The following is a 17,533-nucleotide window of genomic DNA, read 5'->3' as shown; positions in this document are numbered from 1 at the left end:
TTAACACCTGGGCTGTGACTTGGAAGCTGATGATGGACTGATTGCCTCTGCATAGCTCCTGTGAATGTTTGGTACACATTGTGTTTTCACTGTTTGATTTATTATCTGCCAGCCTCTGCCATTCTGAAGCTCACTTCACTTCTGAAGTGCTTCTGCACTTCTGCTGCAGCTGGCAATTTCAAGGAAGCAGGTTTAGCCAGGACAGATTGCTTCAGGAACTCTCCATGGCTCGCTAATGAGGAGGCCATGAAAGGGTGCCCTAGACTGCTCCTCAACTGCTGATGAGGGTCATGGAGTTTGAAAGGTTATTTATGCATAACAGTGGGGAACAGCCACGCATAAGTCCCTTGAGAGAAACAATGCAGGTAGTGCAAGTTAAATCAAGAGCAAGATACAGAGAGTTGTCAATATCAGAAGTTGTTATAGGACAGAACGAAGAAATACTTGTTAGGACCTGTTTATCATTTTTATTTTTGAGACACTGACTTTGCATGTATTTAGTTCCAACACCTTGTATGCTGGGTGATATTGGGAGAGATGTAGCAAGGCCCCAGGAAGTGGTGGAGGGAGCGCCACAGTAGGTGGGGGAAAGGACCACGGTAATGTATCGGGAGGTGGAGGGAGCACTGCAGTAATGTATAAGAAGGGCGGGGGGGACACTACAGTAATGTATCAGAAGGGGGGTAGGAGCACTGCAGTAACATGTCAGGAGGGAGAAGCTATGTATCGGGAGGTGGAGGGAGCGCTGCAGTAATGTATCAGGAGGTGAGGAGAATTATTTTTCACTGAGCTATACATTTGTTTCAGTCTTCCCACTCCAAAGAGCCTTTCCTAAAAGTAAGAGCAGAACTGTGCACAACCAGCAAAAGGTGCTTACGTTCAAATACTCAAGTATGTGTTGCAGCTTCTCGTTCTCTCTTTTTTAATTTTCCTGTTAATTCTGAGGAAAAGGTTTGTTTGTTACAAAGAAAGCTCTGCATTTCTGGGCAGATAATTGAAGCCAAATCCCTTGGCTTGGGAGCTCATTGAAGAATACAAACGTACAATTGGACATATGCTTAACTTCTCACTACCAAAGATATATTTGAGCTGAAGTACATTTTGTAACATCAAGAATTGTTCTCCATCACACTCTGTACTGCTATAGTAATAATTCCTGGATGTAATCTTTCTACTTAACTATATTTAGAGGGCTTGAAATGATGAACTCAGCTTCTATTCAGAGCTTTACAACTCCCAGATAGGACTGGCAGTGCAGAGACCTCTCTCTGCTGAGAGTACTGGGAGTCTATTATACCCAAAGTGAGCAATATTCCCCTCTAGGAACACAAGAGTTACACTTCCACAGAAACCGTATGGGCTAAATTGAATATGCCTTTGCAAAAACTGGCCAAAAGGATTCAGTGATGTTGTGGACATCTTTTTATTAAGATAGTTTGCCTTGAACTTGTTTGAAACCTAATTTCAAAAAATACCCGGTTCCCTTTGTTTCTGTGTTTCCAGAATGCTAATTCAGACTGGGCAGGAGTTTGTTTGTTTGTTTTAAATGGACTACTTCCTCATGGGCTGATTCCTTTTGTTTTATATGTAACCCTGGAGTAAGAATTTTAGCTTGTTGGTTTAAGAGGGGCAGTCAATCTCCCTTCCACTGGAACCATTTGAATTCTCCTCATGCCTTTGCTCTCTATCAGAGCAATCTCCTAAATTAGTTCCAGTATGTTGACATTCCTTCCATCTGGTGTCTTTCCATTCCACGGTATTTTTATTACTCTCCTAACAGCCGCAGACAGAAGTACCTTTTCTCCGCTATAAAGTGCTCTTTTATTAAAGGTCAGCCAAATCAAAAGAACTAGCCAGTTTATCTTTAATTTTAGGCACATGGGCTGGAATAACCTTTTCATTCAGTAAAACAATTTAAAGCCCAATTAGCACACTCATGTTATAAAGGACAAAAATTATTCCTCAGAAAGACGAATAATGGGAAATAACTTCTTCCTGAGAATTATAACCTAACATATCTCATCAGTTCATGACTCTTTGGAAAAACAATGTGTAGCTCTTTGTTCTAAAGCCCCAAATCAGTATCTTCAAGATGTTTATTGTTATATAATTTTTAAAAATAAAGTACATAGTGGGCTTGGGTAGCCTTCCTCTTTCAGGGCCCAATTCAGCAAAGAATTTATGCACATGTTTAACTTTAAACATAAGCTTAATTACCATTGAAGTCAATGAGATTTAAAGCATATGCTTCAGAGTTAAGCATGTTTTAAACTGCTTTCCTAAATCACAGCTGCATACAGTGGAAATGCAATGCATTTCTTCTTAAATTAAAGGAATGTAGCTAAAATCCTGTGATAATCATTTTAAATCAGTCTGTGGGTTAAAAATTAATCCCCTCTGAGTGGATTAAATCAAAATGAGAACCATACTCCTTGCTGATATCCATTTTCTGTATACATGGATGAGGAAACATAGAATTTGATGTTTCACCATTTAAAAAGAAGCTGAGAAAAATGTGAGAATCATTAAATCAGCCATAACGTTTAATCTCTCTTTTACACTATGTTATCCCAATTTTGCCCGAGTGAAGAACAGACTTGCTAATTACATTTTTAAATTATGATTGCTTTGTAACCTCAGACAAGCAAGCATATGCCATGAGGTGGCAGTTAGAAATTTGTTTTTATTTTTTAAACGTAATGTAGCTTGAGATCATGTCAGAATGTGATTTTAAATTCCCAGTGTTCTCAGGAACCTGAGGGTTCATCTCACAAGTGGTGGTGTTTAGGTGTTAAACCATACTGAATGCAAGGAAATTCATGTGGGTGGAGTATGATACCTAGGAGTTAAGTTTGTTTATACTTGTTTCATTACTAATCACTAGACCATAGAAAATTTGCTTTATATTCTTGGATGTTATCAAAAGAAAACAATGGAAATAATATACTTGGAAGGTCAAAAAGCTATATAAATAGAGGAAGCCAATTAGCAATGTGGTTAAATGGTGTCACCATTGAAATACTTTCCCTTGGTTGAATTTTAAAAAGAAAAAAAAATCTCAGCTTTCTAGTTTTTATCATTCATGTTAAGCGCCCAATCCCGCATGTGCTTCACACTACAGGACACCTATTGACTTCACTGAGTTCTCCACACAGAGGCTCACATGATCAGGCACTGAGGTCCATTTTGATTCTGTCTGTATAAAAGCAGGGTGGAATTGACTGACAATGACTGACAACTAACCGATCATTTTCTGTTACTGTTGCAGAAGCACGATATAAAATGTTAGATTTAACATGTATTTGTAAATAAAACAACTATTATAACTAGGCAAAATACATCGTCTTTGTAAATATATGGTAGATTTAAAAGGCTTTACATTGAAGTTAAAAGGTTTAAAAGAACTAAACTAATTTCCTGATTAGCAAAGGTAGGAAATCTAATTCATGTCAGTTTACATTTGTAATTTACACTTTGTGGAGATGTGCAAAGAATCTTTTCATTCTCTTTTTTATTAATCAATAAAATGCAATTGCAAAGACCTAAGGAAATGTGTTTTTAAAGGGAAATGCAATTTTAGTTCTGTGATGTTTTAAAGGAGTTTGACCCTTCAAGGTGCTGAGTGCCTTGGCTCCAACCCAGCAGAGCACTTAATACATGTTTTACTTTATGTGCAGGAGTAATAATGCTTTTGACTTCAATAGGCTTTCTATTGGGCTCATATTATATTTCAGTAGGGAAAACCTTTGTTAAATCATTTCCACAGTGTTTGCAAACAATGTGTTTACTTTTTTTAAAGTAACTTGTCCTTTTCATAAATGGAGGAACTTTTCTGTTTGTGTTTACTGAAACCTGGGACAACACTCGGGACACGCAATGGAAACTCTTACACAAACACTGTACTTCACCACGTAGAGACCCATGAGCCTGATCCTGCGCATCCATGTGTATAACTTTACACCCATGAACAGTGTTACACATGTGTAAGTGTTTACAGGATTGGGCCCTATACGCTCCCCATGTTTTAACTTTTATTAAATAAAGTATTGCCAGATGGGATGTTTTTTGCAGTCAGGCTACCAATGGAATAATATGTTTACTCTCAAAGGCTTTAGCTACCAAGTCCAGGAGTTTGCAAGGGGGGGGGGGGAGGGTTTACTTTCTGAGTTAAAATTTATGCTCTGAAATCAGAACACTTCTAGCAAAGTCAGCTTCATCTATTCAGTCCTTTTCAAGGAATTTAAAGTCACTCGAAAGAACACTTCCCTTCCAGCTGCACTCTAAAGACTGCCAATTACAGTCTTGCTTGAGAGGATGGAATTTCTTCTGACTCAGAACTGGAGGTCTACCTCTTGCAAATAGTGCATGAGATAAATTCATTTTGATTTGGGTACAAAAAGTATCATTAAACAGAAAGCCTGTTTACATGCATTTGGATTTACTTAGCATTAAAAACCAATGGCCTATGTTTACACTGAGTTGACAAATTCAGAGGTTAATCACCTTTAGCCAATAAGGTCAAGAGGATACCAAAACATGGATCCCATTTCAGGAAAACATGTGTTTGTAAGTACAATTCAAAGATCTTTTAAAGATCTTCCAGACAGAGAGAGCAGTACTCATTCTAGCCAGACTCAGTGCAGCCCTGCACCTCTGCTTATGGATTTTAGGGAGTTTGATGGCAGTTCAAATCTCTTCTTGAATACCCACAGCAAAAGATAAATTATAAATAGACAACAGAGAACTAAAAATAAACTTTATATATAACAATAACTATAATCATGTTTATGGCTCATTCATGAAGATGGCTTTGTAATCTAGGCCCTGATGCAGCAAGCTACAGTACCTGCCTAATCTCAAACATGGAAGTAGTCCCATTAACTTCTTTGGAACTACCTCTTATTCTTAAAGTGAGGCACATGAAGAGATATCTTTCTGAATTGGAATCCTAATAATTCTGCAGTACGTAACTATTCCCCTGGTGAATATGGCTATGTCTCAGCTGGTCTGCCCTGTATGAAGTTTGCTGTTGGAGAATATTTCTTTTGGCCTCTTGGAGTTGATGAAGCTACAGCTGTCATGTCTCTGTTCCCAGTACCACATGATTGATTTTATAATGGATAGGATCACACTGTCCATCTGAATTCCCATTGCCCATCTCCACAGGCCATGACTGAAATACAGATACACCTCTACCTCGATATAATGCTGTCCTCGGGAGCCAAAAAATCTTACTGTGTTATATCAAACTTGCTTTGACCATTGGAGTATGCAGCCCCACCTCCCCAGAGCACTGCTTTACAGCATTATATCTGAATTCGTGTTATATCAGGTCGTGTTATATCAGGATAGAGGTGTAATTATTTTGTTTCAATAACAGAGTAGCTATTTCACCAGGGATAGAAGCAAACAGTAATGTAATGAACACCCTGAAAACCTCTGAAGACCAGAGAAAAGCTGCCTCCAGCTTCCATGTAGAAAAGCGTCACTCATGCTTAAGAAATCACAACAGAATAAACAGCATGGGATCTCACTGATGGTAACATTGTCATGTGCCATATGCACTTTCACTGCGGGGGGAAGGGGTGAAAAACCCTGAACTAAAAACTTGTCTTGGTTCTGCTGTGGGAAGGGATCATCTTCAGCTAGAGTCAAGGAACTGAGGGTTGTGGGGGAAGGTTTTGCTTCAAGGTAACTTTAAATTATTTTCTATTTTTTTTTAAATCTTTCTAACTCTTTAAAATATTTTAACTCAGTAACATTATTTAAAGCAGAGCAGGGGACATAAGAAGGCCACTTGGTCAAAGCACTGTAGCATACCTAATTTTTTTAGTTCCAGTGCACACTGGAAAAAAATTTGGTTCCATTTGCAACCCACATGCTGACACAGCATCCCTCCCCTTTTCTGTTCCCAGATCCTGTTATGTGTTTATTCCATAAAAAGACAGATGAATTCATCTCCTTTCAAGTAAAAGAACATGCTTTTGAATAACTCAATATGTGATATTGTAACATTATTCCAGGCCAGACCTTGTTTCAATCAGTCAGATCAACTCTCAGAATGGAGTTGCCATATACCTATCATCACCTAGCGTGTACAGTGGGTGTGTAGAGTTAATACTTAGGGCCAAATTCAGGTGCCTCTTCCCAATATAAGCATGTGAGAAAAGAAGAGTGACTAAGTGGAGCAAAGCTCCCTCAACACCTTTGGAGTTTGCACTCTACAGGTCCTCTGTGGCTCCATTCCTACTCAGGACCAGAGAGGATGTACACTTCCTAACCTGTTTAGGTCTGGCCAGGATGTCACAGCCGAAGGAAGGAAGGAAGGAAGGAGGAGCTTCCACTAGAGGCCTCTATTCTATTTTTTAAAAAGTCTCCCAGAGTCAGTAGCAGCCCTGGAGCCAGGAACTATCAGCTGGAGAAACCTACTAGCCCCACGACCATAAGCTGCAGGGAAGGGAGCTAGGGAGCAGGAATGCAGAGCACAAGGGAAGGAGTTGGGACTGGACTGGGAGACAGGAGTGAGAGTGATGAGCTAGTGAATGGGTTGGGAGCAAGGGCTGAGAAGTCAGTGGGAAGCTGAACCTTGGATTCAGGGAGGAAAGGGGCCTAGGAAGACAGCCAGCAAGAGGGGCTGGCAGCAATGAAGGAAACAGGGTGTGGGAAGACTGAGACTGACCAGGTGGGCTCCAGGGAAGTTAAAGCAATGAACTATGTGGGGAATGTTTGGGGGATTCAAAGAGTTTAAGACCAGAAGGGATAATCAGATCATCTAGTCTGACTTCCTATGTGGTTGAGGGGCATGAACTGAAATTGATTTTATATTGGTGGGGGGAGGAAATGAATTGGAATGGAAGGAGGGAAATGAAATTGATTTTCTGGTTTGGGACAGGGAGGATTGGATGGTTTATGTGACAGCTCTCCTTACACTCAGACAGAAGCATTTCAGCCACGCATTAACAACTTCGCCCATGCAAGGAATTCTTGTGGTTGCTAGGTGGTGTACCTTTGCAAAGTAGAGTATGATTTGAAGCGGAATTGGTGCACAAAACTGTCTCTCTACTAGGAGATGGTAAAAGACCTAATCTAAAAGCGTATGAAAACTAGGTCTGAGACAACAAACAGTACAGATGGTGAAAAGAATCGCAGTCACTAACCTTCAAATATAGTGATGATATGAGGATGGCTGAGGGATGACATGATTTCAATCTCCCGTCTGATGTGAACCATATCTTGTTCATCCTTAATTTTGTCCTTACGAATGGATTTTATTGCAACCTATAAATTCAGGAAATCGAGCATTACTCTTGGAACTGAACAGATGCAAATAATCTATTAGGGGTGTTCAGAAAATAAATACAGATGTCAGATGCTGGCAGAATGTGGAATGATCAAAAACAAAGTTTTAAAATACATACCCCATGCCCCCTCCACTTCATTACAACACTGCACATACACTCTCATTACTGTAGTGAACCACATTAAGTTTTCAGACTTTTATTTGAATGGCCTTATCCTTCAGAAAAGGGTAGGTGTTTTCAAAAGGACTCAGAGTTGGCCTAAATCTGAAGTCAATGGTAAAGCCCCCCATTGATTTCAATGAGAACAACATTTGGCCAGAGTTGATTGTTTTTGACAATCTCACACAAAAGCTTTAGCCCATTCTCATTAGAAATCTTATTCATTTTTCAGAGAAAGATGCTGAAATTTTAGGGTACCGATAACAAAACATATTGGACTAAGCGAGAGGGATAGTTCAGTGGTATGAGCATTGGCCTGCTAAACCCATGGTTATGAGTTCAATCCTTGAGGGGGCCACCTAGAGATCTGGGGCAAAAATCAGTACTTGGTCCTGCTAGTGACTCAATGACCTTTCAAGGTCCCTTCCAGTTCTAGGAGACAGGATATTTCCATTAATCTTATTTTTTTTATTAAGCTCACACAATGAGCACAATATTAATACAAGCTATTACATGATGAGCTACAATACAAGTCCTAAGTCCTGAGCAGGCCTAAGTAAAAAATAAAGAAACCCGTAATATTTGCAGACACTGCCTCGAAAATTACTCTTGTATAAATCCTGTACTTTCATGTCCTATACCGCACTTATACAATCACTCCAAAACCATATCCTTCCTGCTTCCTTCCTCAATCAGCCACCTTTCACAAGCACATCGTGTGACTGGGTATCTTTCCAAAAAGCAGGGTGGGAACAGAGGAAGGGATAGGCAAACTTGCAGCACAAATTCAGATTCAAAAAGGCCTTGCAAGTGTGTGAGTTGCCTGTGAAAGAGAGGACTTATATGAGCAAGCTCATAAATAATTGCTGAGGTCAGATCATGCTACAGAAGAAAAGCGTAAATCAACAATGGGAAGACCCTGATAGGGGGAATGTGCAATTTGAATGACAGCAAATGGCAACATTGACTTTATGATCACAGATCCTTGTGCCCTGGCTTTAAAAAAAAAAGCCATTGGGGTACGTACTAAATTACCAGCTAGTTTAAAATCAAACATTAGCCTTTTGTCTAACATCATTATCCTCCAATGCTCCTCCAATGACCTTGTTCCTACCATGGAGACCACCCTTTTGTGGATGAATAACGCTTTTGTTATTCCACAAGCTTATTATAACATGGAACTTTCCTCAGAAAACATTTTGCCTTGTGAAAAAGTATTTGGGTTTACAGTGCTCCAGTCTATTGTGAAACACTATTTGTGTGCATCAATAATTGCAAATGGCATTATTGGTGCCTTTTTAATTATTACAATATATAGCATCAAGGACATTGGCAGGAAAGGGAAAAATATAAAAGAATATTAACATGAACTGTACTTAAATGGGAACTACAGAGTCCCCAAATTGGGAAGGCATTCCTATTCAGCAAAAACTTAAGCGCATGCTTAACTTTAAACTTAAACCTAAATCCCTCTGAAGTCAATAGGACTTAAACTCATGTTTAACTTTAAGCATGTGTTTAAATGCTATCCTGATTCAGGACCTGAGTGAACAACAGAACACAGCAGGCAGTAAAGGATGAGTGGAGTCATATATCTAAAAGCTGAACAATTCTTTTCTGCTTCTTGACCCAAACATTTGGGATAGAAGTTTAAAAAGTAACAGTGCGATGCAATGTTTTCATCTAGGATTCACACTTTTCTAGTACAGGTAACAAGAAAAAGTCCTCATCAGAGGAATTCCAAGCAGAGGACTAACACAGCTAACACTAGCAGACAACGCATGATTTTTCTCTCTTTCCATTTTTCTGCACTTGGATAGGCTGTAAGTGTATACCTTGTTTACAAGAAGGATGTGGGTGGCTCTTGGAGCAGCACATGCATTCCTGAAAGTAAATTTAGACATGGGTAAAAACATGCCTTTTACTGTAAGACAGCCTTGCACTTGGCTCTCAAGAAGAATTTAAGAAGGATTTTATTGTCAAGCATATAACAGGTAGCAAATTCTTCACCATCCTGGGTCAGAAAAGGAATAATGGCATCCAGGAGAGCATGACAGCCTGCCAGCATCCTAACTCTATACTTGATAAACAGGAAAATTAGTTCTCATAAGTAGCTTCTATTTTAAACATGGAAGTATATATTTTTTATATGAAAAATACACAACAGTGATTCACATTATAGAATCATAGGACTGGAAGGGACCTTGAGAGGCCATCTAGTCCAGTCCCCTGCATTCATGGCAGGACTAAGGGTATGTCTTCACTACTGGCCGGATCGGCAGGCAGCGATCGATCCAGTGGGGATTGATTTATCACATCTAGTCTAGACACGATAAATCAATCCCCAAGTGCTCTCCTGTCGACTCCTGTACTCCACCTCGGCAAGAGGCACAGACAGAGTCAATGGCGGAGCGGCAGCAGTCAATCCAACCGTAGTGAAGACACCACGGTAAGTAGATCTAAGTAAGTCGACTTCAGCTACGTGAATAACGTAGCTGAAGTTGCATAACTTAGATTGACACACACACACCCCAGTGTAGACCAAGCCTAAGTATTATGGCTGCATATAGACATTAAAATGTATCTTTGAACTTGTCTTGGAGATGTGTTGCCTGTGGCTAAATTTTTCATAAGCACCTAAATGACTTAGAAACCTAAATCCAATTTCCAAAAGAGTCTTAGGCACTTAGGAGCCTGTCTCATTGAATATCACTTTCTTTCTTTCCTAAGTACCTATCACATTTGAAAATGGGAATGGATAGACTCAACATCACAAAGACTAGCAATCCTGTCGGCAGTCTCATATTAAAGACCAAGTATTGGGCCTGGATACTGATCTTTCCCCCACAGAGGTGGTACCCAAGTCTAGACTGCACACTTCAGACTTACAGTGTTCAGAAGCTTACATTGGAATCCATGGTGTTGCTTTTCTGTGGATAGAGGAAACTTCACTCTCCAAAACTGTCACTTTCACCAGTACCAAATTCACACAGATAGGGTCAGATCGTCAGCTAGTATGAACTGGAACAGTTCCACTGACTTGAAAGAATCAACACAGATGAGGATCTGGCCCAACATCTTTCAGTTGTATTGTTTTTGAAGTATTTTACTGAAACATGTTCAATGGTTTCTCTTAAGTGCCATGGGGGCATTTTAGGAAATTACTGTACATGTCATTGTTTTGGTCTCAGTGAACAAAACAAGATCTCTATCTGCTTGTTATAGTATCAAAATGTAAAACAAGCCTCTTCTAAGTACTCTAAATGCTGCTAATGGATTTCTGTTTATGACATTTATTTTATACAAAAATACGTTCAGGAAAAAAGCAGCCTTTCTAAAATGTGTTTACTCTTTTAGCACTAGAGGTATTGTAGACTTCATTTGTCAGAATCTTAATTATGGGACTGATGCCAGAGACAATTCATGAGGAACCAGAACAATTTAGACCTAAGAACCTGCGTCTGATGAAGTGGGTATTCACCCACGAAAGCTCACGCTCCAAAACATCTGTCAGTCTATAAGGTGGCACAGGATTCTCTGCTGCTTTTATAGACCTAAGAAGTTATCTTAATTGAAAAATACATTTTAAAAAGCACTAATTTGTTCATCCTGCAGGTGCCCTTCTTTGAAAGCAAGAGATCTGTTCTGTTCATCATCACAACATATTAAGTGTCAAAGTACATGAAATTTGGTAGGATAAAATACAATATGCATTTTATGCCAACCTTATCAACAGCTCGTGACAACCCAGTTCCAGATCTGACTGCAGAGGAAGTGTGATTAGCCCCTGCGGTAATTCCAGAAAACAGTATATGATTCTTACCAAACTTTTTATTTGTGTTTTGCTGATTTTAAAACACCTCTAGCTTTATATCTCAGAATATGTAATTATGGTATTTTTGGTAACTTTACTAGCAGAGCAGTTTAGTTTTTCTCAGCCTCCTGAATGGATGAGATGCGTCAGGTAACTAAGAATCCTAGTTGCAGACAGAATAACATACCTGGTTCATAATAGAGAGATAAGTCTTTCATTCCTATGTTACAGGTTCAAGATCAATAGGGACAAAGGCCCTGACCTTGCAAACACTTAAGCATATGGTCAGGGCCGTCCGTAGGACAGTGCGGGGCCCGGGTGGAAGTGACAAATTTGTCACTTCCAGGACTGACCTGTCACTTCTGGGACCGACTGCACCAGCCAATCTCACTGGCCCATGGGTCTCCCCCAAAGCGTGGATCTGGAGCGGTCACCCCAATTCGCCATACCCAAGCGACGGCTCTGCATATAGTTAAATTTATGCACATAAGTGATCCCACTGATTTTAGTGGAACTACTCACACGTGCAAAGTTAAGCATGTGCATTTTCAGAACTGGATCCAAAAGTAGTTGCCACAAGATGGCTTCTTTGGGGACCATAATAGGACGAGTTGGTCTCAGTTCATTTCCTAGAGGACAGATGTCCGTTGCACATGTGCACACAAAAGGATCACAAGTAGCACTAACTAGAATCTTTGTCAGTCACATACTGAGGCCAAGGATTATATGGGCATAGAATGTGAACTTCCCTTTCAGTCCTACAGTTGGTCAGGATTGAGTTCATTCGTGAGGAGCAGCTGGGAAAATCTCCACTCCCCTCTTCTGAGGATAGCCAGAAGTAAACAGAGTAAATCCTGCACTCTTCAGAAACACAAAGTAACAACAGAGACAAAAACATCTAAGCAACAGTGAACCTTTTTTCAGGGAAGTAGCTAACTCCAATCTTAAGAGTTAATAATTTGCCCACTATCTGCTGATAATTTGCCCACTGACAGGAAAAGAAAATGTACCTAAAAGTATAACTTTAAAGTAGAAACTTGTGCACTGTGGAGGCCCACCCACTCTGACTCACTTCAGTGATGTGCAATGTTAAGGGTTAAGCAGTGTGGGTGAGGTGCATTTGGAAATGAAGCTTTCAGTTAAAAAAATCCCACAACACCACACTTTACTGTTTAAACATTTTGGTTTAGATTGTCACTAACCCTCACATGGTCCTGCAGGGCCATATGGTCTCAACAGTCCAGTGCAATTGTGCGACCAGTGATCACATCATGACACTGGGTCCTGTCACCCATTGTTCCCCCTCCAATAAATACGCAGACAAAGATGGGCAGAGCCGTGGAGGCACTCCTCCATGCAATGGCTAGCAAAGTTGGATGGGCATGAGGTGCGGGGAAGTAAGTTACTCCCTTTGCAGGGCTACAATAAATTACCTGTCTGACTTTGCTGGAAAGAGGATTTATACTCATTCTCTGGGCCCACCTGGAGGTATTGTGGAGAATTTCCCAAGTATGTTTCATACTTATTTGGCTTTTGTTTGTTGCAAATACTTTGTATCAAGTTATATTTCATAGATGGTTCATGACAGTTACAAAGGTTTCTGTACATTCAGTGCTATCTTCATGAGAAATGTTTCACTTCTTCCAGACTTCTGGGCAAAGCAAAATGGTTGAAATTTTCCATAAAGATACAGTAAAAGCATTGTGCACAGCAAAATATGACATATTATAAACACTTGGTAAAGTGTACAAGTAGGGAGTAGATGTCCACCTTCTAGCCACTCACTGAGTTCCCATTAGATATGTATGTTTGTGGGACCAATCTGGCCATCAGGTTATTGGCAGGTGAGGGTGGAGATTAAGCCATACAGACTTAATCTTGAACAATAAAGCAATATTTTCAGGAAAGAATAAAACAGTTCCTTTTGGCTGTTTCTAACTGATTTTTAAAGACAATGTGCCAAATTCTGACTCATTTCCCCCTGGGATTGCATGAATGTAAACAAAGGCAGAATTTGCTCTATGGCATAGATTTATAGATTTTTAAGGCCAGAAGAAGCCATTATGATTATCTAGCCTGTCCTCCTGCATAACAGACCATAGAATCTCCCCCAGTAATTTCTGTATACAATATGTTCAGTTTGGCTGATAAGAAAACTATCTTCTGTTCTGTAGAATATTTTTATGTTTGAAAAATAAACAAAGAACGATCCATCTGTGTGCTCACAAGCTGTTCCATTTCATTGTGGAGGCTGGGAATTTTAAGTTGATTCAACCTTAGGCGTACCAGTTATCTGTGGCGCAAATTCCAATTTGTTACTGCAACAGCATTCTAAGAGTGCAGGGAAAATGACATTAGGAGAGAATGCAGTCTCCTGAGGGAGGAAGACCAACTACTGTCACTAGGAAATATGTTAAAAATGCAGCTTAAAAGAAGTTATTTAAAGCAGAATAGGGTTTGCTTCTTTTTTTGGGTCTGTGTGTAGGGGGTGTTTTAAAGCATCCACAGGCCACCACTTCCTCAAATCTGTGACCAGAGGGGATCATCACTGTGTGATGGAAAGTAGGTCCAGCTAGGTCTGTGGCTCTGTTTCCCCTCCTCTGGACTTCATGGAAGATGTAGGTCAGAAGCCAGTGCCGACTGCCAGACGCTGGGACTGGATGACAGGGGATGCATCATTTGATGATTGCCCTGTTCTGTTCACTCCCTTGGAAGCCCCTGGCATTAGCCACTGTCAGATTACAGGATAGTGGGCTAGTTTACTCCCTGGGGAATTCTGTGCTACTGTGTGTGCACATAATTAATAAGCTATAGATATTTTTAAATTTTTGCACAGAAAAAAACTTCTGCTGAAATATTAGTGCAGTTCTGCCTTTTTCCCACCAGAGGGCACTATGGTGATAGAACACAGCAGCAGCTTCCAGCCAGCTAGGGAAGAGAAAAAGCCTGCCCTATTTGTAGATCCTGTCAGGCCAGGTCAGGAGACAGGGGCTATGGCGAGACAGACAGTGTGGGACTGCCAGGGGTGGGGGGTGTCAGACAGGGGCTCATAAGGGCTAGTGGGGGAGGACAGACTGGGACAGGAGCTGAAAGGGAGTGGAGGCACAGAGCCACAGGGGGGAGGGAGGTGCAGGGCCACATGGTGATTGGGGAGAGGGTGCAGAACAACATAGGGATAGAAAGTGTCTGAGTCGTGGCACAGAAACACATGGGGACGGTGAAGGGGTACAGGGACACACAGGGACAAGGGAGTGGCTAGGCTGGGGCACAGATGCACATGGGAGATGGGGCAGGGGCAAAGGGACACATGGGGATGGGATGGCTGAATGGGAGCACAAAGGCACATGGGGACAGAGGGAGGGGTGCAGGGCCACATGGGGATGGGGCGAGTAGGTGTATTAGTGTGGGTGGAGGGACACTTGTAGACAGGGGTGCAAGGACAGATGGGGTGCAGGGACACATGGGGACAGGGGTGAAGAAGAAGAAGTGCCTGACTGAATGGGAGAGGCTAGGGCTCAGCCAGGGTCTGCATGGAGAAAGCCCCCTAATAATCCCTCCCTGCACCCCCAAACTTATTCCATACTTTTCCCACCCATACCCAACAGTCCTCCAAGTTCACACCCAGGCTCCTTCCCAGCAATTTACTTCCCTCTCCCTGAGCTTCTCTGTTACCCCTCACTCCCCCATGCCTTTGCACTGCTTCTGAGGGGTGTGGAAAATATGGTTCTGTGTTGTAGTTTAAATGAATTATTACTCAGAGTTCTGTATTACTATGCCTAGTAAGGAATCTATTTGTCAAAAAACATTTCCCGAATCTTTTTTGTTGTCTGTATTGTTATAGACATACTTGCTGACAGGTATTTTGAAATAAATGACCAAAAATAGTTGAAACTGGTGTGATTATATTGTGTTATTCTGACAAATAAAATATGCAGAATTTTGCAGAATCTGAAAATATTGTGTGCATAATTTTTAAATTTTTGTTGCAGATTTTTTAATTTTTGGCACAGAATCCCCCCAGGAGTATTAGGTTGGACCACTGGTCTGACCCAGTATGGCTGTTCTTGTGTTCTATGTGTGGAGTTAGAGATTGGGTGGACCAAATGCAAGGAGTGGCAGGATGAGGCAGACCAAGAGTAGAGCCAGTGTGTGTGGGAGGGGGAGGGAGAAATGTTCCTCCCTCAACCCTATGGAGCATAGTCAGAAAAAATAATAAAAGGTTCGGACTATTACATTTTTCATGGAGCCTCCCCCCCTTCCCCAGACACTCTCTGGGGCAGCTGCACTCGATTGGAGTGGAATGGGTCCTTGCAAGTGTGATTCCATTGGAATTGCTCTGCCAGGGTCCAGGGAGGCACCAGGGATCAGAGCTAGGTAAAGGGCTCTTCTGGATCTGCTGGGTTTTGGGGCAGATACCATGGGTTATTCCATGGGGAAGGTGAACAATCAGGAAAGAACTCCACAAGGGCATCCTTGTGGAGATTTCCTCTCCTAGCCCCTCCTGTGTTTCTTCCCATACTCTTGGGCCATACTCCTGTTCTTAGCTGGAGATGGAGAAGTACAGCTCTCTTGGCAATCTGACTTCAAGCCATATTCAATATAAACAGAAAACTGTTTACAAGAGCCTTCTGCAGAGACATAGAGAACACTTCATGTGCTGAGTGGAAAGTCAAATAAAAAGGCATTATATGAGTTTCCGTAAAATTAGTGCTTGGCCTTGTACATTGGACTGATACATCTCAGAGTGTTCTCCTTTTGCGGGGCAGAGAGAATCAGGCCATCACAGTACCATCATCTTGGAGAATGTTACTTTTCAGATCCCATAAGCTAAATCATCTCCATGGAGATACTGCCTGGGAGACAATCATGTGGCAAAATCCTAATTAATTATTTATAAACTACCCAACTCCATTGTTTAGTAGATTGGCAAACTGTGTCATAATCAGGGAAGTTGCTTAAATGCTTTTCTCTAAGCAAGCAATGGTGCAATCTGTACCCAGTGGAACCCTGCTGATTTAAACCTCAGGGATTTTGCTTTTTTTTTTTTCTATTTGCATGTTTGTTCATGTCATTACATGGATGTTTCCAAAGATGAATTCTGTTGTTTGAGAGCCAGCAGCTGCATCAACAAGCACATAAGGGCAAGCATGCACATACCAACCAAAGGTTATGTAGGCACCTTTAATTTTTCTCTCTTAAAAGGCGAGGTAACTTTTACAGCAAACTCATTCAGTATGGTAAAAACAGAACATCTTCCACATCCCAATGTGTCATATAAAAAAGATTCTATTTTCCAAATATGAAGCTGATTTACTGCTACCATATCTCTGCTTGTCGAGAAACTCTCTCCTGCTCAGGCACTGGAAGTCCTGGGTCTAGACGATAAATGTCAAATCAAACTTTGATTTGCATAAGATGAGACATTGTGTGCCTGTGCCTTTAGAGAGAGCCAGGATACTTTTATCTGCGTTTTACTTCTTCCTTTCCAATTTTGTTGGCTGTAAATGCCATTATCATATCATGAGTGGTGACTCAGCAGTAGAAGAGGAATTAGTGATTCTGAAATATTAGGTTGATTTTCATCGCCTTTATCATGCCTCCTTTATTCACAGACTCAGAAAAATGCCTGTGTAACCAGGTATGAGCACTAGAAGCAATCAGACCACAAGATTTATGCTGCACATATACAAAGTGAGTGACAGGAGGCATATTGTGCAACACCCTTCCTCCCCTTCTGTCCATGGTATATGTTAACAGGATTTATGTGCGTATTTCCTGAGTAATGCCCTGCTGGAAAATTTATATCCCTTCATTGTTTGGTATCTGTTGTCCTCAGTCTGCTGTGTAAATGCAGCTTGGCATATTTTTACTGTGCATCCTCTAATAAAATTCCATGGACAGCCCCATTCTTTTGGCATTCGGAAGGAGCTCTGCCTTGTCTTTTCATTATTTCCAACTGGAAATGACAGCTCTGCATTAACCATTTCAAGATTGATTTATCCTCAGAAATAAAGGGCAATTCTTATGGTCTGGCATAATCTTCTTCCCAACAGGACTTAAAATATGAGTTAGCAGTTTGGTTACTCATGTTCCATCTCTGTGCAGTGGATCTTGGAAAGGGGCAACTGGAGGGCTCAGTCAATGAGTAATAAAACCTTCTACTTCTAGATTATTGCTGGTTCAAATCCAGCCTAAATCAGTTACCATCTAATAGCTCTTACATTTCATAGTCTCAATCCAGTTGCCACAGAAGACTTCA

The 17,533-nt window shown here is 40.9% G+C and overlaps 1 protein-coding gene across 1 annotated transcript in view; it reads right to left on the bottom strand.

The window, feature by feature from the left end:
- Positions 1-17,533, bottom strand: part of NUAK1 (NUAK family kinase 1) — a 56,638-nt gene that overhangs the window by 19,962 nt on the left and 19,143 nt on the right. The window contains exon 2 of the mRNA XM_032787253.2: positions 7,158-7,278. Within this exon, the coding sequence (XP_032643144.1) occupies positions 7,158-7,278 (121 nt within the window). The remainder of the gene's footprint in view (positions 1-7,157; positions 7,279-17,533) is intronic.

Source organism: Chelonoidis abingdonii, chromosome 1 (genome assembly GCF_003597395.2).
Source record: "Chelonoidis abingdonii isolate Lonesome George chromosome 1, CheloAbing_2.0, whole genome shotgun sequence".
Classification (NCBI taxonomy): Eukaryota; Metazoa; Chordata; order Testudines; family Testudinidae; genus Chelonoidis; species Chelonoidis abingdonii.
Note: the sequence above shows the minus strand (reverse complement) of the source record. Positions and strands in the feature narration are given on the sequence as shown.